The following is a 26,252-nucleotide window of genomic DNA, read 5'->3' as shown; positions in this document are numbered from 1 at the left end:
ACGCTGTGGTGTATGTGTCGTCTATGCATGCAACTTCTTCCCATGTCCAACGCTCGACATTCAATAAGCAAATCTTTTGACAATTGTCAACTTTCTACCCACCGCCTTGTGTTGAGGCATGTTGGTGGGATGTGGTGGGGCAACCTTCCACGGCTCTCTGGAGTTCGAGGCCGCAACGCTTGAGAGGCCAATCAGTCGTCGGTAGCTTTTCGAGGGCGAACGTGGGGCCGTCACGCGTCTTTTCAATTAATTAGAACGCGCTCGACGCGTGTCCCAGGATGGACTACCAAGATCAACTTCTCACACAGTTATCCCCCATGTCTGTATTTGGTAGCCTCGGGGCTTTCTGACGTGAATCGAGGGGGCTTAGATGACTCACATCGTCTTTTGAGGAAACTTTTCTTTACACAACAATGGATTCGACAGCATCGCGGCCGCGGCCACGGCCTGCCCATACCCAGGGAACCACCCGGTGTGCGTATACGACCGATGGCAATCGACTGGTGACTGTCGGCTCGAACAACACCATCCGACTCTACAAAACCGGCTCTGACGGCGAGCCTACAAACATAGATGACTGCCAGGAGCAAAACGTGTCCATCTCAGCGGGGAAGGACTTCTTTGTCGTTGGTTCCGAAGATGGCACCGTCAGTCTTTACAACATCGAGGCTGCCAACTTTGAACGCTTTCTTCTGCGTACCACTCTTCCCATCAGAGACGTTGCATTAACTCGCGACTGTCAATGGTGTGCTGTTGCTAGCGATGAGCTTAGTGTTAAGATTGTCAACATAATGGATATCACACAGATGAAGCATTTGCGAGAGCACAGCAAGCCTGCCAGACATGTCGCCCTGGAGCCCCATGGAAGGCTAGCCGCGTTGTCTTGTACCGACGGTATCATATACATTTATTCCCTGACATCCGAGGAGCCTGAACTTATCCGCAAAGTGGATGGAATAATTGGAACCGTGGACTCTGATTCTGAGATATCAACCAAAGTTGCTTGGCATCCTGATGGGCGTGCATTTGCCGTGCCAACCCCGACCAAAGATATCCAAGTTATCTCCAAGAACGACTGGGAGAAGCAGAGACGCTTCGCTGATGGTCACTTGGCCGACATAACTGCCCTTTCCTGGTCTCCAAATGGTGCCTTGTTAGCTTCGGCGGGCAAGGACGGCAAGGTCTTGGTCTGGGAAACCAAGACACAAAGTGTAATTCAACGATTTGACTACTCCAATGTAGTCGATCTCGCATGGCATCCGTCCAAGAATATTCTGTCATTTGCAACTACAGACGGCGAAGTTTTCATCTACTCGGACTTCCTCCATGACCAGTTTTCTCCATTATTGAAACTCAACACACAACCTGCTCCATTCATTCATGATCCTTTATCCGAGATATCGGGAAATCGGCAGCAACCTCCTATCAATGGTCATAAAATCCAGCCAATTCCCAGTCGGCCTCGTAGGGATTCGTTAGACAGCATTGGCTCATTGCTTGATGAAGATGGGGAAGATGACGGTTTTGTGGTCGACGATGACGGGGCTGGTTATGCGGTTGGCAGAGGAAGTAAACGAGGACGAGATCCGGACGAGACATTTGGCGGTCCTTCAAGCAAGAGGGCTCATTTCATGCAACCACAACACCATGAGTGCTTTCAACCCGGCTCGACTCCTTGGATGGGCAACAGGAAATACCTATGCCTGAATCTCATAGGATTTGTATGGACCGTGGATCAAGATTCGCACCATACAGTTACAGTGGAGTTTTATGATCACGAATTCCAGCGAGACTTCCATTTTACAGACACATTTCTCTACGACAAGGCTTGTCTGAATGAAAGTGGCACCTTGTTCTCAAGTCCACCCAAAGATGATGCCCCCGCCTACATTTTCTACAGGCCACACGAGAGTTGGACTCAACGATCAGATTGGCGAACACAGTTACCCAAGGGTGAAGCCGTTACAGCAATGTCTTTGAGCGAGTCGTTCATTACGGTAACCACGTCCGCCAACTATGTTCGAGTTTTCACTCTATTTGGAATGCCCTACCGAGTGTATCGTCCCAAAAGCTCACCTATGGTGACTTGTGCCAGTTGGAGAGACTATGTGCTCACAATTGGCAATGGCCCTGTTGGATCTGATGGAACCGCCCGTCTACTCTACACGATTGAAAATATCAAACGCGATGAGATTTGCCAAAATGAGGACACAGTCGCTTTACCAGAAGGGGCAACACTCAAAAGTGTTTTCTTCTCAGATAACGGCGTGGGTTATCCCAGCACTCCATTATTTGCTACGTTGAGAAATTACTTACGCTGTCCCAGGACCCATGCATTTACGACTCCACGGGCACCTTACTTACACTGCTTCACTGGCGTCAACCATCTCGTGCGTGCTGGGTGCCCTTACTGGACACCAAACTCCTGTCGCGTCTGGCGTCGGGCCGAAAAAGCGAGACGTACTTTCCAGTTGCCGTTGCAGACCACAAGTTCCACTGCATCATCCTCAAGGGGGGCGACAAATACCCCTACTTCCCTCGACCACTGCTATCAGAATTTGACTTCTCCATACCTTTGGCATCACCGTCCGAGAAGAAGAAGAAGAGCGATGACACCGAGAAGGAGCAAGACGAAGTCATGGACGAAGACAAAGAAGAAGAAGGCGAAGACTTTGAGACGAGAAAGCTCGAGCAGCAATTTATGCTGAAGGGCGTTCAAGCCGCTCAACTAAGAGACCTCGTCGAGGCCACCTCCGGAAACCACACCCAAAGATCCCTCCTCTCTCGCATCGAGCTGGAAATCGACAAGACTCTTCTGCAATTACTAGCGGTGGAATGTCGCCAGGGCGAAGACCGCGGCATGCGTGCCCTCGAAATGGTGGAACTTATGCGTGACAGAACAGGCCGTATGATGGAGGCGGCAGGCAAGGTGGCCGAGCGTTACGGCCGCACCGTTTTGGGCGAAAAGATCCGCGAGGTTGGCGAGAAGAGAATTGGCGTTATGGACGAGGAGGGCTTCTAATCATGGAGGGCAGGCAGTCCTTGTTTTGACTGCTATTAATATTATGTGAACATAAGACTAGGTAGGTCGAACGAGTTCGGTGCGGGTTGCGAGCGATGGTCTGATAGTTTGGATATGAGTCTATGAATCTCCAAAGCCTACTCATGCTTTGCTACTGTTTACCCTGCCCGTCATAGCCGTGATGCCTACGTATTCATAGATCAAAACGCACAACTGCCTCCTAAATCCGGCGTGTCTTCTCCAACGAACCTACAGAGTTCTTTCTTGCAAGTATTGTTGTGAGCTCCGGTTGTCCTACTAAAAACCAGGATCCCTGTTACTGCTACTATTCCGCGGCGGCCATGGACGAGAGGTATATATAGGTCTGGAGCCCTGACGGTCGACTCGCAGCATCCAAGATACCGCCATGTCAAGACTGATTTTTCGAGAACCAGGCCACGTCGTCGCTTCTCCCCGAACAACTCGGGCGTCATGCATGCAACCTCGGACCGCCGTGCTGCAAGATTTTTCTCTTCGCCGCAAAACTATGTATATCTGCATATGCACGCCACAAACGACCTGGTAGCTGGGACATGCTGCGATTGGCCGAATCTCTTAGGTCCTGTCGAGGCCCGGACGCGGTGCTCCGTACTCGCACAGCACGATTGCGTGGTAAAAGGCATGGAAGAGCAAGAGAAACAGGCCTGGTGCTCATGTTTATTATTAGATAGATCCCTGGGTGGTAGCCTGCAGGCCCAGTAGGAGACGAGAAGTAACACTGCCGTATGAGGGTACATGTAAGTACTTCTCAATAGGCGAATATATTCCCCTGCGGAATGTCTGGTAGGTTGGCATTTGACAGCGGTCATGATTCATAGTCGGAAAGCAGTGCCCTGATATGGGATCCCACACCGTTAACGGAGGATACCACCACATTCCGCCTGCCGGCAGTTAGTATATGTACTGTAAACTGTATGTACGTGTTGCATTGAGAGGCTGGAGGGATAGCCAGCCCCCTGGGACGCTTATTTCGGGTAATATGTGCTGCTGTTTCCGACGGCAGGGTTACCCCGGGCGCTACTAATGGACTTGCAAAAAAAATCATACATACATATAAATGCCGCTGGCATGCATGCCATGAAAAAGCAACTGATCCTTGCTGACGCACCGGATATTAGCGCAGTGGCCGAGATGAGAAAACTACAAACCACGTCGGAGTAACTGTGGCGTTGTTTTTTCTTAGCTTTTGGCAAAAGCAGAGAAAAAAAAGTTTTGTTTAGCGAAGCGCCGGATCCATGCCAAGTAAGCAAGATTTGCTTCACTACCAAGGTACCGGACGTTATATTTGTTCATAACTTTATGCTTACCATAACCGCAGTCGCTTATCTCTTTGTGCCTTTACGCAACTTCGTCAAGAGACGTCAGATGCCACCAACCATTCCAATTCACACGAAATAATAAAATGAATGGGAGGTCAACAGGGTACGCTGCTATAATCTTCGATTAACGTGCTTTATGACGTGCATTGACCAGGATGGAATTCTGGGAGTTGGCATGATAAGGTTCTGACCTGTACCCAGCTTCGCAACAACGGCGCTTGGAATTCGTTGGGTTGCACAAAATTGGCACAAAGGCTAACTAAAGCCAAAGCCAGGGCTCTATGCAGAGTACGGAGCTGGTCTGATGAGAATATACATACTTTATGTATTTGTCTACAAATTAACAAGTATTGCTCATCCTGTAGCGTCGAGTATTATAGTATAAAACCACGATGGCCAGGTTCTGGTCTGGCCAAAAACTTCTTGCCTCCCCCTGCTTGTGTCGGCTTGCGTTAGGGGTCGCCCTGCATTTCCGATTGGATCCTTCCAATTCATCTTCTGTCTGTACAACAGAAGCGGCAAAGGTATTACTGACCAACCTGTTCCAAGCTTCCATTGAGTCTGCCAGCCGGCTGTGGCGGTTTGAAGGGACCAGACATTGTACATGTGTACTTTGTCAACAAAACACTGCAACTTTAAGAACTTTTGTCAACGTCGTGGGGTTCTCAGGATTCATCCACAGCAGCCGGATATTCCTTCGAGTCGCCAAAATCTATCTATTGATCTTTCTCGTCCCACTCCGGTAGAAGTCATGCCACTGATTCCAAGATGAGCTGCTACGACAATATTCCCTTGCTGCTCTCAACAGGCTCAAGGCGAGATGTGCATTCTTCCGCGGTTGGGCCAGCGGTCCACCATTGGGCTCCATCTGATTGACAGAGGTTTAATTCCAGCTGGGTGGTTGTTCCTGGCTCATGTGCGTCACATCAAGGCTTTCTCGACAGGGAACTCGAATTTTCACACACATCTTTCCAGGCCGGGCTGTGTAGCAGCTTCGAGCAGCTCGCATCGGATTGTCTAAACATGGTTAAGCGGCACCGCCGTCTTTCGTGTTTGTATGCGTGCCGATGCACGCCCATGGAGCAGTTGGCGAAACCGTTGTTGATGCATCTCACTGTGGTCCTATCCTCATCGCTCGTCCTTGCCGAGGCCACTTAGCCATGAGGATGGGGGCGGCGATGCTTTCTCCGCAACATTGAAGCCACTTGCAAGGACAGGGGCCTAGAACAGGGAGCTGGGAGCTAGCGAGAAGGACTTGACGGTTAATAACCTGGGCGTGGGAGACCACCACCAACGCGATAACGGCCGATATTATGACATCCCTCTCTAATTGGTTTTGAGGTGTGGCACCGTCGCATGTCCATGGGTACACGACCATGGCAAGGAACAACGATTCAGGTTGCGTTCGTTTCAAGGAACCTCTTGCTTCTCAACATGGAAACATGGCATGGGGACACTATGAGACACGTATCAGTCGTACAAATTAGCCTTGGCGACTACGGCTGAGTTATACCGAACCCAGTTGGAGAAGAATGTTGAAAATTCAATCCGTGAGTCGTGGCACGCAAAGCCGCCGCAACAAGCTAAACTGTATATCGCTCTGCCAACATGACGTGATGCATTCGAGCTAGGGAACGAATAGTACTCCGTACTACTAGCAGTATTCTTCCCGCAGGAGTGTTGCGATAGGGATTTGCCCCATGGACAGGCGAAGTCCGTGAAAGCCGCTCGATGGGCCAGTAACCTGGGACGGCTTCAAAATGCGGCCAGGGAGCACACGACATCTGGGGGATACTAGTACTGCTCCGTACTTGTCTGGTAGTATGAATCGCATCTGGCGGCGCCTCGAGCTTGGCGGACCACTGATCAACCGCGGCAGGCTGCTCCCTCGCTCGCTCTGGCCGATCACAGACAGGTATGGCGCAAGGCTCAACTCTTGGTCCCTGGCTCCCTATGGCTTTGACCATCGTTCCAGATCGACAAGACGAGCGCTAGCAGATCAAATCTGATCGGCATGGCACTAGATCAAGCGTTGGGACGATTCATATCGTAGCAGAGCACGGGATATTTGGTAGAATTCGCCAATGCTTCGCCCTGACCTTGACCAACATAACTCGATAACTCATGGCATTCCCTTGTCACCTCACCCTCTAGGATCAATACTACTGTGCGGAGTCCATGTGGGCCGGGGACTGACGTCTTGCATGGCCTTTGGTGGCTAGGTGACCCGGCTTCGTGTCCGGCTGGTTGGCGTGACCATGGAATCGGTGGAGACAGATATACTCCGTACATGGCACTCAATGAGTCCTTCAGCCTCCAACAGCCGGCGGGCGGTATTGCAGGCAAACTTGCACAGGTACATGTAGCACTAGGAGCCAAAGGAGAGGCACCACTGCATCAGACACGGCATGATGGATGGTTGCGAGGCCTGCTTTTGGCGTATCGTCGGACCATTGAATCTTGTCTTCGGGGCTCGAAAAGAGCTAGGAGTAAAGGGCCTTGTTTTACCTGGCGTACATGCGGAGAATTCTAGGCAAATAATTATTAACTCCGTATACTCCGTACTTAGATAAGCAACCGGGTACTCCATCCCATGAGTGTGCGAAGGGGCAGGTTATGTAGCGGTCCCACTTTCTTGCGATACATTTAAATACTTTTATTAGTATTAGATTTTATTATAGTATCATAATATATCTTTATGTATATTTATAGATAACTAGTACTTATTCTTGTATTATTTATTAGGAAAGATAAGTATCTTTTAATAATTGCCTTCTCATTGGCCCACATCCCGGTCCGCTACAAAAGCTGCACCTTCGCACACTCAATGGGATACCTAGTGCCTGAGATCCATCCCTGGTCCACGCGCTGGGACGGCTCTGAGGAAGGTCATGACACTCAGAGTGGGTCGCAGGGCTTGGTGTTGATGGTGCACGAATGCCAGGCCATATTTATGTCACTGGTCGGCAATCAGGAGCTAAGCATGAATACTGGCTACCTGGAGAAGAAGCCTTGGCTGGTACGGAGCAGGTTGCGAGGTATCCACGGCGGGACGAATATTTCGTGCGTATGGGGCTTCTTGACAGAGGACCGGCGTCGCCGTCGAACACATTGACTCGGGTATGAAGCAAGGGGAGGGAATGGTCCCAATGACAAAAAGAAATGATACAAGACGAAGGGTGGGAATTAATACGCGTGGGACCCGGGCTGTGGCATGTCCAGACTCTATCTACATAATTACTTAAGTATGTATGTACATACAATAATGAACGGTCGATGGGGACAAAAAGGCAGCTGCGAAGCGTCCAAGGCACAAGGGCATGTCCGAGTGGCTGTTAGCCTCCGAGTCGTCGCCTGAGCACAGCTTGACCAAGGATCCAGGTAAACGGTTGGCAGTTCGTCTGGGGGCTTCTCTGTAACAAAATACGAAGACGATTGGAAACGCAGTTGCCATGGGTCGTGGACTCGTGGCCCATAACATTGGACCCTTTCGTGCCTTGAATTTTTTGACATGGACGCTGCTGACGTTGGTGCATCACTAATTTCGACTGCCAAGCTGCATCTCCTGCAGATTGTTGGTCGTCCGGGCCTCCACATCTCATGGTGTAGCTCGGGGGTGTTGGGCGGACTAGGGCAACGCAATCTAGCATCTGGAAGCTTCAACGGGGCCAATGTCCCGGCGCTACTACTGGCTGCTGCTGGCCAAGGAAGGCACACCTTAAACGGGTGCCTTGCTCATATTTTTTCCTCAACATTGAACAGACAGTAATACATTGATATTACAGCTGGCTGGGAGCAGGTGCTCTCCCAAACCCTCCCCACAGCTACCTACTACGCCTGTACCCGGAGAACTGTCAATCCCACCAGACCGCACGTCCAGGCATTTCTACTACCTACTTAAGTAGTAGGTATCGTAAGCAATAGCTGCAGTCGATATGAATTTAATGTTCCGTGGAGCACTTTGAAATCCTTAGCGGCTCCTTCCACTCCCACCGTCTAGGCGCAGTACTACTTGCACAACTTGGTACGTACCCCGTACCTGGTGCACAGCCCGAGTATCTTGCCCAGGCCACAGACGTGCCCCGATACCTTCGTTTTTGCCCAGGTACGGAGTACTGCCGCCCTCGTCGCCTCCGAGTTCTAGAGGCGGTGGAGTTCCTCTTAAGCTGACTCTAGGTACGGAGCACCCCAGGCGCCATTTTTGGACTGCACCTTCCTCGACAGATGCCTTATCTGGCCTAGAGGAACGCAGCACGCGGTCCTCCGTACGTTGTCCAGAGTATCGGACCAGTTGACGCTAGCTGCTTCCCAAGGTCCTGCATGTGTCCTCCTCCTCCAGTCTTCTCCCAACCAACAACCAACCTCCATCAACTCCGGTCCTGAGACTTGGCCTCCTCGCGACTCTAGAGCTTTCGTGGGAGCTTCCAAAAGTACCAGAACCTCAGACACTCGCCTCCTTCTCGGCGCGCCCATTGCGTCGACCGCATCATCGTCGACCGCATCGGCGCCCGGCGCATCCAGCGGTTCCATCTCTTTGCGACGTCGCGCGACAGCCGAAGTCGATAGCTCCCACTGACACCGGGATCCACGACTTCTTCGACAGCCTCCTTTCGCCGCGCGGCGCATTCTCCGTCCGCCGTGACCATCACTTGCGAAGCTGCCACTGCTGTCCATTTCGAACCTGGGCTGCCGTTTTTCAACACTGGCTCCCATCTGCATCTCTTGTTCAATACCGCTGCACTGGCCCGGTCGCCGTTCTCGGTGGAGATGAGGTGAGCTGGCCCGCTTCCCCCGCCAGATGACCCGTGCTTCAGTCGAGTTTCGCAAGCGCAAGCTAGGTGCGAGATTTGCTTCGTTTGGCCGTCTGTCGTGCTAACGCGTCAATCGCCGTAGCCGAAAGGAATAGCCACGACTGGGCTTCCTCCAACACGCGCAAAAGTAACCGCCGACAGACGAACTAGAGGGGTCAATGGGTACTCGCGTTGTTCCCGTCCCCGCGCTGGCCGTCACCATGTCCACATCCGCATCCACATCTGCCCCCGACGCCATGGACATCACTTCTTCTCCTACCGCTTCTGCTCCGAGCCATGTAGCCGACCATGAGACCAATGGCAAGCTGAGCAATCGACCGAACCAACTTCCCAGCAATGACCGAAACCCTGCCGACTCTTCATCCAACATGCCTGCGCCGCCGACAGTTGCCTCATCTGCCGTCCACCAGCCGAAGATTGTACAAACTGCCTTTATCCACAAGCTGTATAAGTGAGATTGCGAACCTTTGCCACAAATGATTCCAATGGGACGTGTCACTGACGGGGTTTTGCAGCATGCTGGAAGATTCTAGTATTCAGCACTTGATATCGTGGTCTTCGAATGCGGAGAGCTTTGTCATGTCGCCAACTGCTGATTTTTCCAAAGTCTTGTCGTATGTCGTGACCGTCTCGAGATGACCGATTATACGCCCGCTGATCGCAATGTAGACAATATTTCAAACACACCAATATTTCGTCATTTGTTCGCCAGCTCAATATGTATGGGTTTCATAAGGGTACTTGATTGAGAGCTCATTCCATATCTAGAACCATGGCTTTAAAACACTAACAATAATCCTAGAACGAGATGTCTTCCACACCGGCAATCCGGATACCACATTGTGGGAGTTTAAACATGGCAATGGCAGTTTTAAGAGAGGTGATATAGCTGGATTGCGTGATATCAAGCGACGAGCTAGTCGTCATGCTCTAGTTCATCGCGAGACCAATTTCACGAAACCTGGCTCTTCGCAACCCGGTACACCTGCTGAGCCTGTTCAAGTCCCCCCGGAGAGCATCGACGCGAGACTTGCAAATCTAGAGCACACCCTCTACGACGTAAGCGCACGATTACAACGAAGCGAAGAAACCGCTCATTACATGCACGTGAAAAATCAGACTGTGATGGAAACTATGGGACGATTGCTGCATTTCAACCAAGAATTGACTCGGGCCATGTTGTCGCTAGTGCCGCTGGAGAGTACAATTCACCGAGATGGTAAGTGGCTTCAGCAATCATATTGGGCAGCCTTCGATCATCTCTCCAACTCCGCTGCCATTCTACCTGCTACAGGTATCTCATCTATCTAAAACAATACTGACGCTTAACCTATTTTTAGTGATGAGTCTGCAAGGAGAGATACAACGACAGGCCGATATGATTCGGACAGTTGACGAGCCTCAAGATGTGCCATTTGTGGGTCGGCAGCAATACTTCAGCAACGTCGACAACGCTCCGGTGTCGCCAAGGCAATTGCCACAAGATGATTCCAGACGACCAGCTGGTGGACTAGCAGTACCGCAGTCCCAGGCCCGAGGGCAGCCCCTATATCGGCCTGGTGTACCATCGTCTCTTACACTCGGAGCGCGACGTCCATACGGCTCAATTGGTGGCAGCAGCACTACACAATCCTCGCCTCTCCGCAATGCTGCGGCTCCGCCCCCTTCGGGTCCGCATCCCCTTTCAAACGTGGAAACACCACCTGGCAACCTGGCTCGAAGACACACTGCTGCTGACATTCGCGCGCATGGATGGCAACCTGGACCCTCCCCCTTCTCAGCATCTAACGCGCCTCCCGGCCCATGGCCGTCGTCACCTGGAAGAGTAGCTCCAGAGGACCAGCGTATCAGAGAATCGTTATCGACATACTCGCTGCAGACGGCTTCACATTCTCATCCGCATTCTCGACCCACCACTCCCCCACCCCCTCATGCACCTGCCAATGGCAGTAGCAATGGGGCAGATGCATTTGGTGGTTGGTCCTGGAATTCGGCAGGCAATAGGGACACCAAGGGACCCCTATTTAAAGATTCATCGGCGCCTCCGACCAGAAGAGGCAGCATGGCGCACATCTTGAACCCAAGTGACACAGCTGAGAGGTCAGATGAGGACGAAGATCCACGTGGTGATGATGATAGAAAACGAAAACGAATGCAGTGATGTTACAACTGCGGGTATCAAAAGTGAATATCTTGTTAATCCGCCAACGCAGTGGTGCGAGTTTACAAAGTTGCCACCAATCCAGTCTTTTTTGAGCGATATTCTGGATGAGACGCTTTTTTTTTTTCACTTTTAAAAAAAATTTGTTGATCCTAGGATCTGAAGGAACGACGAAGCGTGACGAAAATACTAGTTCTGTATGTTTTGGGGGCGTTCATCTTACAGCTACTCAGCGAGATACAAAGTGTGTCAGTCTTATATTGTCTGCCAACTACACCTTGCTGGAAGGAGCGCATGTTGTGCTTCGTTTCTTGGGCGTCTTGTGCAGAGGTTTGCTGGAACCTGCACATGTATTTTGTGTGGCACGATGCGGAACAATATTAACCGGCGGGAAGGTCAAGGGATAATTGGTGCAAGGACAAGTCATTGTCATGGGTATAATCTCCGCGGGATTTTGAATATGAGAGTACAAAGTAGTGGAATATTGTGCATAGGGAACTGGCGTATTCGTGATCGGGATGACACTAGGAGTGACAGATACCATACCACTAAAAAATGCATTGAATGGCGGATACGAATTTGCAAGAACAGGTGGCTGTAGTGTTATGTTGCGCTTGCGTCTATGCATGGTATCCACGGATGCCTGCTACTGCCTTGTTGTAAACTGTGTAAATCATCAGAACCAAACTGTTTCAAAACGCCCGTCGCTTGCTTCCGATCAATATATGCCCAAAGTAACTGTGACTGTAGCCGGTTTCTTGTACCAAGAATCTCCATACAGAAGAATCAACTCTACCCCCCACTTCCGCTGCCTTTATTCTTGCCCTTTGTTCTTCCTCTTCCTCTTCTTCTTCTTCTTCTTCGGCGGAGCATCTTGCATCTGCGGCGAGCTCTCCCGCGCCTCCGTCGCAGCGTAATTCTCAGCCTCGGCGACCGCGTCCTGCCCATCACCAGTGCCGTTCCCCGCCTCGGCAGGCTCATCCGCCCTCGCCCTCGCCCTCCTCGGACGCTTCCTCTTCCCCAGCGACCCCCTCCCTTGCTCGTCGTCGCTCTCGCTCTCTTCCGCTTTCGATCTGGCCTCCGACGTGCCGGCCCTTCTCTTGCCTAGCATTTTGCCCCGCAGCATCTTGTCTTCTCGCTTCGTGTCCCTGGTTGGCTTTTCCGAGACGTATCCCACGCCCTGGTTCGCGGGGGTCCCGAACAAGACGTCGTCGTCGTCTAGGGGGCGGGCGCGGCGGCTGGGGTTGCGGGTTGTCGAGGACTGCGAAACCAGCTTCTTTATGAGTGCTGAGCGGTCCGCGAACAGCATGGACAGGCGGTTGGATATGGCAAGGCGGTCAGCAGCCACGGGCAGCGGTGGCGGCTTGTCTGGCATGTTTGCTGCCGCCCGGTATTTATCATAAGCGGGGTGTCTGGATGCAGTAGAGGCGGGAGGTTTGAGAATGCGCAGGGCGCGGTTTGCAGCTTCAATTGGGGTTTGCTTGCAAAGACGGAAGTCGAGTACATGACCATGCGAGGCGGCAAGTTGGAGGTTCAAAAAAGGGTCAAGTTAGGTGGGGCAACCAGGTCGACAGATAGTGGATAACAGATAGCACTGCGGATAAAGCTGTCTGATAGCTTGCATGTTTGCGCGGCGCAAGTACAGCTTGCCTAAAGTAGGCAGGTGCCAACGCACACGGTGATGAGCGTCAATATGCTACAACAGAAATGAAATATTAAAATATTGGCTTGTAGTCAAAATAGAATACGCAAAGCAAAATTCGCACTGTTGTACAGGGTCAACCCTGTTCAACAAAACGTTGCATCCTACGAGATACCCTGCAGAACCTCTCCGACATATGCCAGCTTTGATGTGCAAAAATACACAAGTATGTCTATTATCTTATATTTTTACCCTGAGAATATGCAACCACGCCTGTATATAACATCGTTTTATCGTCATTTGTCCAAAAAAGTAATTTGTACAAGAAACCCGCACCTGGTCCCATCATCAACTGCCCGTCGTTGGTCTCAGATTTAGCACATACGGAAGCTGCTCATCATCTTCCCTGGTAGCAAGACGGATGACGGATCCCGAATCGCTGCTACTCACGGCGCTCGCAGCCTTGGATCTCAGACTCGAGCTCGACGGTTGACTGACGGGGTACTGTCGTCTCGTCTGGGCAAAGCTATGCTCACTCGATTTATGAGACAGTACAGCCGTTCTACTACCTGGTGTAGTAGGGGCACTTCGGAAACTCCGCGCCTGTGCTGAGTGGGTTCGCAAGGGCGGTCGGCGCACAGAGTTGTGCGTGCTTGTTGTCCCAGCACGAGATATACTGCTTCGCGGAGAAGGCGGGTTTGTATCCAGTGGCGCGTCGTTATCAATGTCACTTTCCGAGGGCCCCCATCCGTAGCTTGCATCTTCCGGAGAGTTCAGAAAACCGAGATCCAACGGTTGCACACCCCTTAATATCTCAGCAAACAGGTGCATCAGGGACCGGAACTGTTCGTTAGATATAGGCCGGTTGGAGAAGCGCGCGTATTCGTACTGCGCAAGAAACTGAGAAGCCGTTTCGTCCACGATTATCACGCCAAGACTCCCAAGGTGGTGTATGTATTCTCGCATCGTCATGTTCGCCGTGCGCTGCAATAATTCGGCAGCGTCGGCATCCATCATCGGCGGATCTGCGCCCAACCCTTGCTCCTCAATAGGGGCCATTGTCAGAGCTTTGGCTTCAATGAGATTCGGTAGCTCCGAAAAAACACTGCTGTACTGCAGATTCCGCAGATCAGGCGAATTCGGCGAAGCCCAACCATAGTGCTCAATCTCTCCCCAAACAGGCCGCTTGGGGGGGAGAGGCAAATCTAAATCCTCAGCAACTGTCTTGGTCTTCTTCAGCCCGCCAACAGGTCGAGCTCCCGCTTCACCACTTTCGTTTCCGCCAAGCACGTCATCCGAATCAATCTGTTCTCTAGGTCGCGCCGCAAACGCTATCGCCGCGCTGCGATTCAAGCCCCCATGAATCATTTTATACACGATATCCTTGACGTCCCCCTTGTCAATGGGTGCCCACGTCTTGGGAATTGCGGCAATGGCCGTTTTTGTAGTATACAGTCGCAAGACGTAGATAAAGACGACAATAACGACCGTCACCACATACGATATCGTCACAATGAGAACATTGTAATTTTGGCCGTTGCTGATAGATCGTTCGATGGCATCGCCGGGGGTAATGAGCAGCAGGCCAAGGAGTACGAGGTACAAGAGGATGTATACAGATCCGTAGAGGAAGCGAGAGAAGAGGCGTCGCTGTTGCATGGCTGTCTCGTCGAGGTGCTCGCCAAGGCATCTAGCATCTTGCCTCGGGTATTTCGGTCAGCAGGGGTCGCATGGCTACAGGGGAATGATGCTAATCCCTATGAAGAATGTAGCGTTGTTGCGTGTAGGAGCAGGAAGAAAGGTGGAAGGGAAGGAGAAGCATTAAGGTGTGACGGGTGGGATTGAGTTGTGAGCCCGACTGTTGGCTACAAGCATGCTTCCGCTGCTTTGAGCAAGTGGGCCGCGGCTGGGGTCCGGCCAAGCACTCGACTCCGTCACCAATGTCACGGACATGGACGGTGTCCAGCATGCTTTGGTTACCCGTTGGCAATTAAGTGGACTAACTTAAGTAAGTAAGTGGCTAGTTCACTTAGTTGCCAACGGCTAGCTCTTCTATTGGCAAAACATTTCCAACACTCATAACGATGAGCCAAAAAAAAAAAAAAAAAAGGCTTCTCTGAGATGTCGCTTATAAAGTCAACCAACTTGCAAAGTATGCGGTATTCGAGACAGCTTTTCCTCTTCTATCTCCTCTGTTAAAATACGTTTTCTCTACCATTTTGGTATCGTAATGCTGGTATGCTCCTTGCGCCGACCCAGTCCCGAGCTCACTTTTCACCGTGCTTGTTCCATTTGTGGTTTAAACTCCCGCCGGTTCCTTGACGGCTCTACATTCTTCTCATCAATAATCTTTGGCTTTACCACTAGTTCCTTTTCCTTTGGAGCGGGAGCCTCCCTCTCAGGCTTCACAATAGCTTCCTTGGCTAAGCGAACATCTCCTAGGGATAGTCTTAGATCGCTGCTGTATGGCTCAAATTGAGCCACGACCTGTTCCAAGCCGGTCCTTAAAGCATCTAGGATCTCGTCCACTTCTGGTGACTCCTTGGTACCACTTGGATCAGTCCAGTGCAATGGAAAGCGTTGATATAGGCCTTCAACCTTCCGTATGACAGCAGTCAGAGTGCGGATGATGCTGGGAACATCTCTGTGAACGTTTCCAAATTGGTCTTCAGCAAGGCTGTGGACTGCCAACAGACAAAGAGCCTGGGCAGCGTTGGTGTACAGAGTTGGCTCAGCGTATGGCGTACCCAGGACGACGCCGGCAATCCGAGTGCGGAAATCGTGACGGAACAGACGGCCAATGTACCCAATTCTCAAAAGACTAGTCGTCCAGTTGCCAAATTCGCTTCGCAGATGCTCGGGAGACAGCGCTTCCTGCTGTTCCCTGGTGAGCATTCTGTCCTTGGCATCCTTCCACGTCTTCTTGGCCAAGGGGCTGAGTTCGGACACTGGAGATGAGCCAGGGGTTCTGGCAATTTGGTCCAAGGCCTTTTCCACCCCGCCAAGAAGTCGAGGCGCCTCGCCCTTCTTAGTGAAGATGGCTTCCCGTCGAACCGGAGCTGTTGTACGCTGCTTTGTCTCGACGACCGGATTGGGTTGTGCGAAAGTCGATGGCGGTGGTTTCCCATACTCATCAACACGAATTTCAATTTGCTTCACAAGTTCCATGCAGATTGAATAGACTTGTGACCACATGGGGCCATCTTTGCGGTCAATATCACAAAAAATAGCCTGTCGCCGAACCTCAAAATCTCGAGCAATGAGAGCAAGCTCCCACATGGCAAAAGACTAGCACTCTGTCAGTCATACCGCACAATCATGCTGAGTGGAGTCTCGCCTCACCTTGATAGAGAGCTTCTTGCTCTTGAGTCCGTTAAGGAGACTGCCATTTGGATCCTTTGATTCTGATGTCAAAGGGTTTCCATTTTTCAGGGGCTCCCTGACCATGAACACGGAAAAAGCTGTGTTTCCCGCCGCCCACACAAACTGCATCAGTGTCCCAGCATAAATGCAACGTACTAACAAGTATATGTCGGTCGGCCAGGTAGCGGGGACAATATTGGTTTTAGGGAGACTGTAAAATGGGCGAAGGAAGGTCAAAGCCCAGCCCCAGGCAGAGGATCGCAGAATGAAGTAGTATATAAAAAGACTCGCGAGTAGAGCAGAGACGGCTTGCTGTGCGGATTGCGCAAGGGCGCCAGGAAGCTGTAGCAGCACGATTTGAAAAGACCGCGGCAAAACGCCTAGCGCCTTTTGCTGTACTCTAGTCTGGTGCTTGGAGATGTCAAAATCCAGGCGGTCAATATCAGTTTTGTAGTGAGTAATGGTTTGAAAAAGAGCACAGACGCCCAAATAACAAGCAAGAAACAATGGCCTCTCGTTCAGTCGTGCCCGGGTGCCACTAAGGTAGGTAATCCAGTGCAGATTGGAAGATTCCGACATTGAGAACAAAAAGATGGAGCAGAAGAGGAAGCTCGAGATGCTGTACCATAAAGCCGTCTCGTAGGTTGGGGGGCTAAGCAGAGACGAGCCGAGAGCCTGCAACCCAGTTTCGGTCGTTTTCAGTCCGACATGATAATGTGCGATCCGAAGGATGAGGATTGACAGTCCGCAAGAGAAGATGAGTAGAGTTCGGAAGCCGGCGGGCCCAATTGGAAACCATGACCAGAAATCTGCAACGATGAACGAGGGGTTAGCATAACGTCTCGCAACGTGGATGCATGGACATGGACGAGGCAGAACAAACATGAGCTCCAGTTGGCAAGGAGCAAGGCTTCCAAATACGACACTGCCAGCAGAAGAATGGCGGTTGAGGAAAAGCGCCTATGCAAAGCAGGCTGCAAAGTGTCCTTGTAAGGAGCTCTTCGCACTGGAGCGCCCGCCATGATGACGGCGCATTCGCATTGCCCGATGGGAAGAGGTTCAAGGTGACTGGGGTTGAGGTCGCCAACAGGTAAATAAAAAAACACCAAAGTCAAAGTGTCTGGCACAATGGCAACGCGCCCAGCTGTGGAGCCGCAATACTGATAGCACTCATTAGCGGACATGTGCATCCAGGCCCAAGGCCACAGAAGGGTAGGGATCCAGCAACTATGTGATATCAATCACGTGCTGATAATGGCCTTTTCCCTTCACTGCGCCCACGCCAACGGGTTGACAGGGGCAGCTTGAACAGGCACCGGCCCAAGCTTCATGCACGACGGTGCCCCACTCTTTTGTCGACTGACGCATTCTCCGTTTGATGGGTCGTTGATCTTGTTGCGGAGGTTACGTAGGGTCCGGAGGGCAGCACTCCCTCCAACACATCACATTCACATTTGCTCGTATCGTCTACAGCCGCGCAGCATTTCCCCCGCTGTGAGCGTCTATTTCTCTTTTGATCCCAGCGTCGCCCAGCGTAGCGAGCGCCGACATGTCGTACGATCAACTCTCCAACCTCGAGTCCGGCCAGCAAGGCGGGTACAGTGACGACCCGGACTTCCAGCACCTCCAGCGAGAACTCAAGACCAAGTTGCAGACGCTATTAACCAGTAACCGCGACCTTTACAAGAATGTCGGCGTCCTGGGCACCAAGAAGGACACGCCTCGCCTGCGCGAGCGTGTGCACAAGACCATGGAGACTGCACGAAACCTTTGCAGAGAGATTGGCGAGGGCGTGAAGCGACTGCAGACTTGGGAGGACCTTACGGTTCGTCGAGCCGAAATATATATATGTGCCTCTCCCCAGTATATCTCGGCTAACAAGATGCATAGAAACAGCAAAAATATGAGCAGACCAAGGTATCCAGCGATTTCCAAGCGGCCCTCCAAGAGTTTCAGGATCTACAGAGAAAGGCTTTGGACAAGGAAAAGGCATCCGTCAGCGCGGCTAGAGCAGCCCACGAATCCGAACATGCTCACGGACACGGAGAAGGCGGCGCCAATCAGGAGCAGCAGCAACTTCTGCAGCAGCAAGAACTGTCGCACATGGCACCCCAACACGAAGTGGACTTTCAGGAAGCCCTCATCATCGAGCGAGAGGAGGAGATTCGCAACATTGAGCAGGGCGTTGGCGATTTGAATGTCTTGTTCCGCCAAGTGGCACACATGGTCTCAGAGCAGGATGAGAGCATCCGTACCATTGCCGAAAATGTGGACAACACGTACGATTCCACCATGGGGGCCGAGAGAGAGACCCGCCAAGCGGCGAGGTATCAAAAGGCTGCTCGGAACAAGAGCTGCTGCTTGCTTCTCATTCTTGCTGTTATTCTGACGATTGTCATCTTGGCGATTGTTCTGGGATAGATGTATCAGAGCCAAGACGTGCGATAGAGCTGTCTGTTTCCCAGTTTTTCCATTTCGCAAAGTTTGGAGTTTACGGGTGGGGGTTATTCTTTCTTATGTTTGTTCATGTGTACACAGCCTGATGATGATTATAATAATGTACAAGAGAGGGTCGGCATTTTTCCAAAACCCGTCTTTTCCATGCCAATAAATCCCCCTACTACATCCCTAGTGCACTGACCCTGCACCTTTGCTCGCGTCTCCGTGACTTCCCCGTAAATACGGCAAAGCGGGAGGTATTCTCTGTACCATTTTGAGCTTGGGAGCCTGCTTGGGAATAGCCCTCTCCAAGATGGACTCATTCACGTCGTTGAGCGCAAACGTAGTCGCCCAGTACAAGAAAATGGCGCTTGGAAGATCCGCAAACAACATAGGAAACAGTGGAATCAGGAGCAGTGCCCGGCCGATGCCCGTTTGTATCCTCGCCATCGGCGTCTTTGGCGCCCGGGACCCGTCAAGGCTCAACAGGACGCCCAGCTGATCCTTGGACAGCCTCCCCCAAGACGTTCGCGCCAACAAAGCCGAACACAGCATCGGCAGAACATAGTAAGGGTCCATGGCTGTCAAGTCGGCAAACCACAGACACCCGCCATGCGCGAGTCCCTCGTCGAACAAACCACTCGCATCCGACAAGGTAGCAGACACCTTGTCCATATTCGCCAACCCAATCGAATGACTTATCCACCCCATGGGAGCGCCGCAAAGCCGTCTCAGAGCCTCCGAGACGACGACAAACGGCACCATGCTTAGAAACGGCGCCAGCGTCTTCCACCGCTGCACCCGGAACGTCTTGTATATCCTCTTGCGGGACTTCTCCGTCAACCCTGCGACGCGCAGCTTCCACAGACGCCCCGCATGCTCGCTACTTCCCCTTGGAATGGAAACGGCGTGACGTGAGCTCCATGCTGATACGAGCGGGTTCAGGGCGCTTCTTTTAATTACCAGCTGCCGTGTGTAGTATTGGATGGGCAGGCGGAAGGAGAAGTTCACTCCGAGAGCGACGAGCGGGATGGACAAGTACCATGGGATTCCGGCGCTGTGGATGGACGAGATGCTGTTTGCCGTGAAGACAACGGCATCTCCTACGGCTGAGAGGTGGAATTGGCGTCGCGTGAGAGGGTTGAGTTGAGGTTTCGAGACGAGATGAGTTGGTGGTCTTGCGGAGGCTCTTGTCAGGGGGATGAGTTTTGACGCTGATCTATGGAATGCCGGCATGATGTGCCATGGTTGAGGCTAATGGCGATATTGGCGAGAAGGGGTTGATCTCTGACTGGTCGTGAGTTGAGGTTGGGGTGTGAAGAAGCAGGCGTGAGGTCCAGAACATTGAATGAATGTGATCATTTGAGGCTCAAGTAACAGGGGTAACATTTGAACGATGCCTTGTGGGTGGGTCTTTCTAAAGGCTTGGTACATATTATGTGTATGTACGGAGTATGTACAGGGTAAGTATCGCTGACACCAGGCACAGTCGGGGCCTTGTATAATGGACGCCGCCTTGATATTCTGTGAATAGGCGAGGCAGTATTTGTCATGATATGTGATGCGTGTTAGTACTCGCATAACTAAGCAGTTAACTACTTAGACGGAAACCATGGAACAGGAAGTGTTGAATATTCCATGCTGTCTGGTATCAGCTCCGTGGCCCAAGCAGTTGCGGACATCTCAACTGGACCTACTGAACTGGGCTGGCGGCCACCTCGGCGCCACACGGGGCGGGTACATGTCAACTACAACCCACTGTAGCGGGCAGCGGGCAGCGGGCAGCGGGCAGTCTGGTGGGTGACATGGCTAGGGGCAGGGAGCTGCATGTGCAGGACATGGAGTCGACGCTTCAGGGCACTTCAAGGAGCTGCAGGGACCACCAGACCACATGCAGACACAACATTGAATATCGAGGGCAGCACGGGGTGCTTCGGTGCGACTCTGATGGGCAACCGGCGGAGCACGGGGCACGGGGCTTCATTGATATTGATGTTCATCAACGTTGACCTGCCAGTGGTCAACTGTCGGTGCCGTCGTCGACATAGACGTGCGAAACAGGCAAGCATCATCATTTGATCAAGCTCTCGCCATTGAGGGGCGCCGATGACACCGATGGCACCACTGGTGGCTATAAAAAGTACACTGGATCTTTCCGTTCGTTCCCCCACCATTCAATGTTCGCTAGCTGCTTGTGCTCCATCGTCTACTTGTCGGAGCACCACATGTACGGCAATCTGAAAGCTGGCCACATCTCGACGTCTCGACTCCTTCAATCCGTCCGGCTCCCCTTTCCTCCTTTGCCACTCGTTTTCTTTCCACGGCAACGGGCCATGCCTAATCTTCAAACCGCAATGCAGATGCCGCCGCCATTTCTCTAGAGTTTGCATATCTTTTGCCTCCCTGTTTTCCATCACCCACCCGGCCAACTGGCTTCCGTCTACCGTCTCCCACGCACCGCCTTGCCTTTGCCCGCCATGGCCGATACCTGCACAACGCCGGCGGCTCAAGGGCCGTTTTCCTTTGGCCTGGACCCCAAGACGCTTGCAATAGCTGTGACACTCTTGGCCTCGTCGCCATTCCTATTCGTCGTCTTCGCCCCCGTCGTTGCGAATCGAGTTGGTCGGTGTCTGGGTTTCATACTACGCAAGAGAACCGAGGGCCGGCGAACACAACTTCTCTCTGTGATGGACGAGGAGGACGAAAAATACTGGAAAGAGAACCCCGAACCTAAGAAGACGAGCTCTAATGAGGAATGGGAAGCTGTTGGCCATAGCCATCTGAAGACTGGGGCCAAGGACTGGAATGGCATCATTGGATTCTTCCACCCCTTTTGGTATGTCCACCACATCACCACTTAACCGTCGACCAAAGGCTGACAACCAGCATAGCAATGCTGGCGGTGGCGGGGAGCGGGTGCTGTGGGCTGCTATTCGCGCCACTCAAGATCGCTGGCCGAGAGCCAAGTGCGTCGTATACACGGGAGATCATGATGTAACCAAGGACGCTATACTGCGTCGTGTTGAGGTTTGCTTGACCACTTTCAATCATGCCATTCGCAAGTCTGTTCCGGCCTTCCTAACTTTGATACAGAGTCGATTTAATATTCACCTTCACCCGCCAACTGTCCAATTCCTATACCTTTCCAAACGCCATTGGGTTCTTGCTTCGAGTTGGCCACACTTCACCTTGCTCGGACAATCAGTTGGCTCCATGATTTTAGCTTGGGATGCCTTTTCCTTGCTTGTTCCGGATATTTTTATTGACACAATGGGGTATGCATTTGCTCTGGGCCTATGCAAGTTTCTCTTTCGAAACGTCCCTACCGGCGCCTATGTCCACTACCCTACCATTTCGACCGACATGCTTGACTCTCTTGACCCGACTTCTGTGGTGGGATCGCAAGGAGTAAATGCCGGTCAGGGCCAGGGAACTCGTGGTTTTGCCAAGAAGACATACTGGCGCTTATTTGCCATGATCTATTCGTGGGTTGGCTCCTCGATTGACGTCGTCATGACCAACTCTACTTGGACGCAGGGTCATGTCAAGAGCTTATGGGGACCGCATAGAGTCCAAAAGGACAGAAACAACCCTATTGCAGTCGTATACCCACCCGTGGCTGTTCGCGAGCTGGAACAAGAAGTGGAAGTATCTGAGGCGAGTGAGAAGAATCGAGAACAGGTCCTTGTGTATATTGCTCAATTTCGACCCGAGAAGAACCATCAACTCGTCTTGCAGTCCTTTGCAAAGTTCTTAAAAACAAAGAGCAAGGCTGCCGAGAAGGCGCGACTTGTTCTTATCGGCAGCGTGCGAGACGATCAGGATTCCAAGAAGGTGTACCAACTGAGACTCCTTGTTAACGAGCTCGGCATCAAGGACCAGATCGTGTTCCATCTTGATGCTTCATGGCCAGAAATTTTGGAGTGGTTGAGAAAGGCCTCTGTCGGCGTCAACGGCATGTGGAACGAGCACTTTGGCATAGGTGTAGTTGAGTACCAGGCGGCGGGTCTCATTTCAGTTGTTCATAACAGTGGGGGACCAAAGCTCGACATAGTCATAGAGGTGGATGGAGAACCAACTGGTAAGGGCCCCTTTTCGCTGAAGAGTAATAGGTTTAGCTAACATCTTTCTTCCAAGGCTACCATGCAACCAACGAAGACGAGTTTGCCGAAGGCTTTGAAAAGGCTTTGTCACAGTCTAACCCTCTGGCTATGCGCAGGCGCGCTCGCAAGTCAGCCATTAGATTCACCGAGGAAGAGTTCGCCAAGAAATGGGTTGATGAAACGAGCCGTCTGGTGGCAATGAGAAAATAAGATTTCATAATGTCTGGCTAAGATTACATATAGACCTGGAGATACCCCGATTTTCCGTGCATTTTGATTTCTTTATATTTCCTAGAGATGTCTTTTCTTCCTCTTTTTTTTGCCCCTGAGGGACGGGTGAGATATTGGTGCGGAGTGAAACTCTGCCTGCTACAATGTGTAGCCTAACAACATAGACGTCATATCGCTGAGAGAAATACATGTGCAGCAAGACATGGATATACAATTCTAATCTAGGGGTAGGGGTGTTATATATGCATATATATCTATATTGTAAAGCCTCCGCTATTCTTCTGTCTAGGCTCGCTCGCCGCTTCAAATGACCCATCGCGCAGCCTCCTAATACCCTGAACAGCACTCAAACCTGGTCCCACCCACGTAATATTGTGCTTCCTCTCCCCGAGCCCTGCCGCCGTTTCAGCATCAAATCCATATTCCAGAAGTAGAGTATTCGGCATCACTTGGTCGTGAAGACGCGGCTCGCGAAGCGCCTCTTTCATGGTCATCTCTTGCTCAATGGTATGCCATAGAGCACTTGTAGTGGAAGAAATGATGCGAGAACCACCCGCTGCTCCAACAGTGGCAAACAGCTTGCCGTCGGGAAATGCGGCGATGACAGGGGTCACGCTGGATAGGGGCCGTTTTCCGGGGCGAATGAAGTTGGCGACGGAGGGTTGGAAGCCGAATTCATTGGGAACACCGGGTATGGAAAAGTCATTCATTTCGTTGTTTCTATCAAAATATTAGAATGACGTGTAATTGGTGGCCATAATACGTGAAGGAAGAAGGGGAGAGCGTACAAAATAATACCGGATGACGGGTCCATGATTTGCGCACCAAACAATAAATTCACAGTCGTAGTAAGCGACGTGGCCATCCCAGACCTATCAGCCGTGACGATATGCGACGTCCCGTGACTCTCGGGCAATGCCACACCCTTGGGATTATACTCCCTCACCGGGAGAGTCTGCTTATCCGAAATACGCTCCCTAATCTGCTTGGCGTGAACATCATCTAACAGATGCGCTTCGTATTCATCTAGCCCCTCCACAAACGCTGGATCACCAAGCTCAGCACGAGCGCCGTACCCAAAGCGCATGGCTTCTACAAAACGATGAGATGTGAGATTAGTGTCTTTTGAGTCTGCTTCGTCGAACTGCTCCATGATTTTGAGAATGTTGAGAGTTATAGAACCGCTGGCAGGAGTGCCGATAGTGTATAGATGGAGGCCACGGTAGGTGACGTTTTTGACAGGCCGACTTATGACTTTGTAGTTTTTGAAGTCGGATAATGTCAGGGTGCCGTTTGTTTGTTGGATGTAGTTGACCAATGTTTCCGCTGAATGTGTGTTAGCCTGATAGCATTTTGAAACGCAAGTAAGGAGGGAATAGCGCACCGAGTTCGCCGGTGTAAAAGACCTTGGAGCCTTGATTTGCAATCTTCTCCAGAGTGCTGGGACGAATGTATTAGTTTTGAGGAGAAAGGCGTGAAAGAAACAAACATACTTGGCATAACGCTTTCTTGTCATTATCTCGCCGACCTGGAGAAGACTCCCTGTATACTCGTAAGCAAATGTATGGCACGTTAACGTATGGGCGAACGAACCGTTGGGGGCAAAGTCTTGTGCCCAGTTAGGATCCTCCACCAAAAAATTGGGCTTCTCCTTGACAGCGCGCTCGATGTAGCCTACTAAATCGTTTGAAACTTGAAAACTTGTTTGTCAGTAACCAATTGTTTCCATGAACCTTGGGCATCGGGGCATCGGAAATGTATACCCCTGAAGCCGTGGCGGGCCACATGAATGGCGCCTTGCATGACTGTCTTCCATGGTAGTGACTACATGGGCGAGTTAGCAACAGGAACATAAACATGGACATGGACATGGACATGGTAGGGAAGTGGGAGATGGAGCATACACCATATTTGCTATGAATGTATTCCAGCCCGAGAACCTCACTTGGTACTCCCACAGCTAGGCCGCCGTATATGCTTCCAGGGACATTGCCCTGATACATATCCTCATGGCCTGCTGCAGGAGCAGCTTCTCTAAAGTCGACTGCCTCATAGTTACCCGCGGAGTCACGGACGATTGCGAATCCACCTCCGCCAATGCCAGAGTGGTACATGCCGATGACGCCGACACAAAATGTGGTCCCTACCAGGGCATCTGCAGCATTGCCCTGTTGCCCTGAGAGTCAGTAGAGTCCATGCGATAAGATGGCGGAGAAAGCCTCACCCCTCGAGCCAACAAGTCTCTGCCAATAGCACTGCACTCGGCACTCTCGCTAGCAACGGCACCAAGGGATCCATCTGTGGTTGGTCTAAAGACAACTTCCGGCAAGGCACTGGCATGAGTGAAGCCATAGTTTGCGAGAGAGGCCAGGAGCAACCGGGCGAGGTGCGGCATGAGGGTTTCTACCATGGCTGTAAGTGAGTTTTCTTCGTTTGTATCAACATCATGGGGAAGCCTCACTCATTGCGTCAAGATGGACGGAAAAGGAAGGCAGATTATCGGAGTCAAGCTTGGCATCAGCGCCGACTCGCGGCTCTTGAGCCTAGCTGCCTGCGTTGGCCGTTTGCTATGAGAAGGCGAAGTGGCCAAAGCGCCAAAAGATTCAAAAACAGAAGAAAAAAACCAACCAGGCTGTGTCAGGAATTATATTCCCCGTTGAACTGTATTTCTAGAACAGTTCAAATCCGGGATCTGGCGTGGCCGGAACGGACGAAACTCGGTCGAAGCCAGACCAGCCAGACCAGGTTCCCCATATAGTCGGAGCCATGACCGATAACGGTCTCTGCCCAAGGTCACACGCCGCCAGTTACTGACCGCTCCCCTAGCGACACGGAAGGACCGAACCAGACCAAAAAAGTAAGTTGCAATGCAGGGCGCAGGCGCCGCTGGCCAATGGCAGAGAGCCCGTTTCCACGCATGGTAAGCAACGTCATTGGCTGACAGCATTTTTTTCTTTTTCAATGTTGAACGTCTGCAACCATGTTTCGTACCTCGATACAAGTGCATCGTGTACATCAGTTGTCTGGAACACTACAGGAAAGATGAATTAGCTTGGAACAGTTATTGAGAATCCTAGCCAGGGTCTCGCTTTACTCAACAGACGACGCTTCTTCATTGATAA

General features: G+C 51.6%; 10 protein-coding genes across 10 annotated transcripts; 4 read left to right on the top strand and 6 right to left on the bottom strand.

Annotated features, from left to right (window-relative positions):
- Nucleotides 1–413: 413 nt before the first annotated feature.
- Nucleotides 414–3,022, top strand: MAA_02642 (WD40 repeat-like-containing domain protein; the record flags this gene model as incomplete). Its single annotated transcript, XM_007820640.1, has 2 exons — nucleotides 414–2,267; nucleotides 2,327–3,022. The coding sequence occupies 2 exons, from the start codon at nucleotides 414–416 to the stop codon at nucleotides 3,020–3,022; spliced, it is 2,550 nt and encodes an 849-aa protein (XP_007818831.1).
- A 5,519-nt stretch (nucleotides 3,023–8,541) lies between these two features.
- On the bottom strand, nucleotides 8,542–9,054 carry MAA_11090 (uncharacterized protein; the record flags this gene model as incomplete). The annotated part of the gene is made up of 1 exon (XM_011413056.1): nucleotides 8,542–9,054. One exon carries the CDS (start codon nucleotides 9,052–9,054, stop codon nucleotides 8,542–8,544), a length of 513 nt encoding a protein of 170 aa, XP_011411358.1.
- A 337-nt stretch (nucleotides 9,055–9,391) lies between these two features.
- On the top strand, nucleotides 9,392–11,352 carry MAA_02641 (heat shock transcription factor; the record flags this gene model as incomplete). The annotated part of the gene is made up of 5 exons (XM_007820639.1): nucleotides 9,392–9,642; nucleotides 9,707–9,805; nucleotides 9,861–9,928; nucleotides 9,994–10,410; nucleotides 10,532–11,352. 5 exons carry the CDS (start codon nucleotides 9,392–9,394, stop codon nucleotides 11,350–11,352), a joined length of 1,656 nt encoding a protein of 551 aa, XP_007818830.1.
- Nucleotides 11,353–12,166: 814 nt separating this feature from the next.
- On the bottom strand, nucleotides 12,167–12,727 carry MAA_02640 (uncharacterized protein; the record flags this gene model as incomplete). Its single annotated transcript, XM_007820638.1, has 1 exon — nucleotides 12,167–12,727. The coding sequence occupies one exon, from the start codon at nucleotides 12,725–12,727 to the stop codon at nucleotides 12,167–12,169; it is 561 nt and encodes a 186-aa protein (XP_007818829.1).
- Nucleotides 12,728–13,342: 615 nt separating this feature from the next.
- MAA_02639 (sucrase/ferredoxin domain-containing protein) lies at nucleotides 13,343–14,653 on the bottom strand (the record flags this gene model as incomplete). The annotated part of the gene is made up of 1 exon (XM_007820637.1): nucleotides 13,343–14,653. The coding sequence occupies one exon, from the start codon at nucleotides 14,651–14,653 to the stop codon at nucleotides 13,343–13,345; it is 1,311 nt and encodes a 436-aa protein (XP_007818828.1).
- A 615-nt stretch (nucleotides 14,654–15,268) lies between these two features.
- MAA_11089 (uncharacterized protein) lies at nucleotides 15,269–17,379 on the bottom strand (the record flags this gene model as incomplete). Its single annotated transcript, XM_011413055.1, has 3 exons — nucleotides 15,269–16,282; nucleotides 16,337–17,166; nucleotides 17,241–17,379. 3 exons carry the CDS (start codon nucleotides 17,377–17,379, stop codon nucleotides 15,269–15,271), a joined length of 1,983 nt encoding a protein of 660 aa, XP_011411357.1.
- Nucleotides 17,380–17,906: 527 nt separating this feature from the next.
- On the top strand, nucleotides 17,907–18,778 carry MAA_02638 (Target SNARE coiled-coil domain protein; the record flags this gene model as incomplete). Its single annotated transcript, XM_007820636.1, has 2 exons — nucleotides 17,907–18,182; nucleotides 18,248–18,778. 2 exons carry the CDS (start codon nucleotides 17,907–17,909, stop codon nucleotides 18,776–18,778), a joined length of 807 nt encoding a protein of 268 aa, XP_007818827.1.
- Nucleotides 18,779–18,985: 207 nt separating this feature from the next.
- Nucleotides 18,986–20,032, bottom strand: MAA_02637 (mitochondrial export translocase Oxa2; the record flags this gene model as incomplete). The annotated part of the gene is made up of 1 exon (XM_007820635.1): nucleotides 18,986–20,032. The coding sequence occupies one exon, from the start codon at nucleotides 20,030–20,032 to the stop codon at nucleotides 18,986–18,988; it is 1,047 nt and encodes a 348-aa protein (XP_007818826.1).
- A 1,241-nt stretch (nucleotides 20,033–21,273) lies between these two features.
- On the top strand, nucleotides 21,274–23,109 carry MAA_02636 (glycosyltransferase family 4 protein; the record flags this gene model as incomplete). The annotated part of the gene is made up of 4 exons (XM_007820634.2): nucleotides 21,274–21,632; nucleotides 21,688–21,823; nucleotides 21,890–22,877; nucleotides 22,934–23,109. 4 exons carry the CDS (start codon nucleotides 21,274–21,276, stop codon nucleotides 23,107–23,109), a joined length of 1,659 nt encoding a protein of 552 aa, XP_007818825.2.
- A 275-nt stretch (nucleotides 23,110–23,384) lies between these two features.
- Nucleotides 23,385–25,540, bottom strand: MAA_02635 (Gamma-glutamyltranspeptidase; the record flags this gene model as incomplete). Its single annotated transcript, XM_007820633.2, has 8 exons — nucleotides 23,385–23,850; nucleotides 23,919–24,456; nucleotides 24,515–24,570; nucleotides 24,624–24,672; nucleotides 24,724–24,822; nucleotides 24,894–24,954; nucleotides 25,035–25,298; nucleotides 25,355–25,540. The coding sequence occupies 8 exons, from the start codon at nucleotides 25,538–25,540 to the stop codon at nucleotides 23,385–23,387; spliced, it is 1,719 nt and encodes a 572-aa protein (XP_007818824.2).
- Nucleotides 25,541–26,252: the final 712 nt, after the last annotated feature.

The sequence above is a fragment of the Metarhizium robertsii genome (assembly GCF_000187425.2).
Source record: "Metarhizium robertsii ARSEF 23 chromosome Unknown MAA_Scf_4, whole genome shotgun sequence".
In the NCBI taxonomy this organism is placed as follows: domain Eukaryota; kingdom Fungi; phylum Ascomycota; class Sordariomycetes; order Hypocreales; family Clavicipitaceae; genus Metarhizium; species Metarhizium robertsii.
The sequence above is the reverse complement of the archived record's forward strand: the minus strand, read 5'-3'. Positions and strand labels throughout refer to the sequence as shown.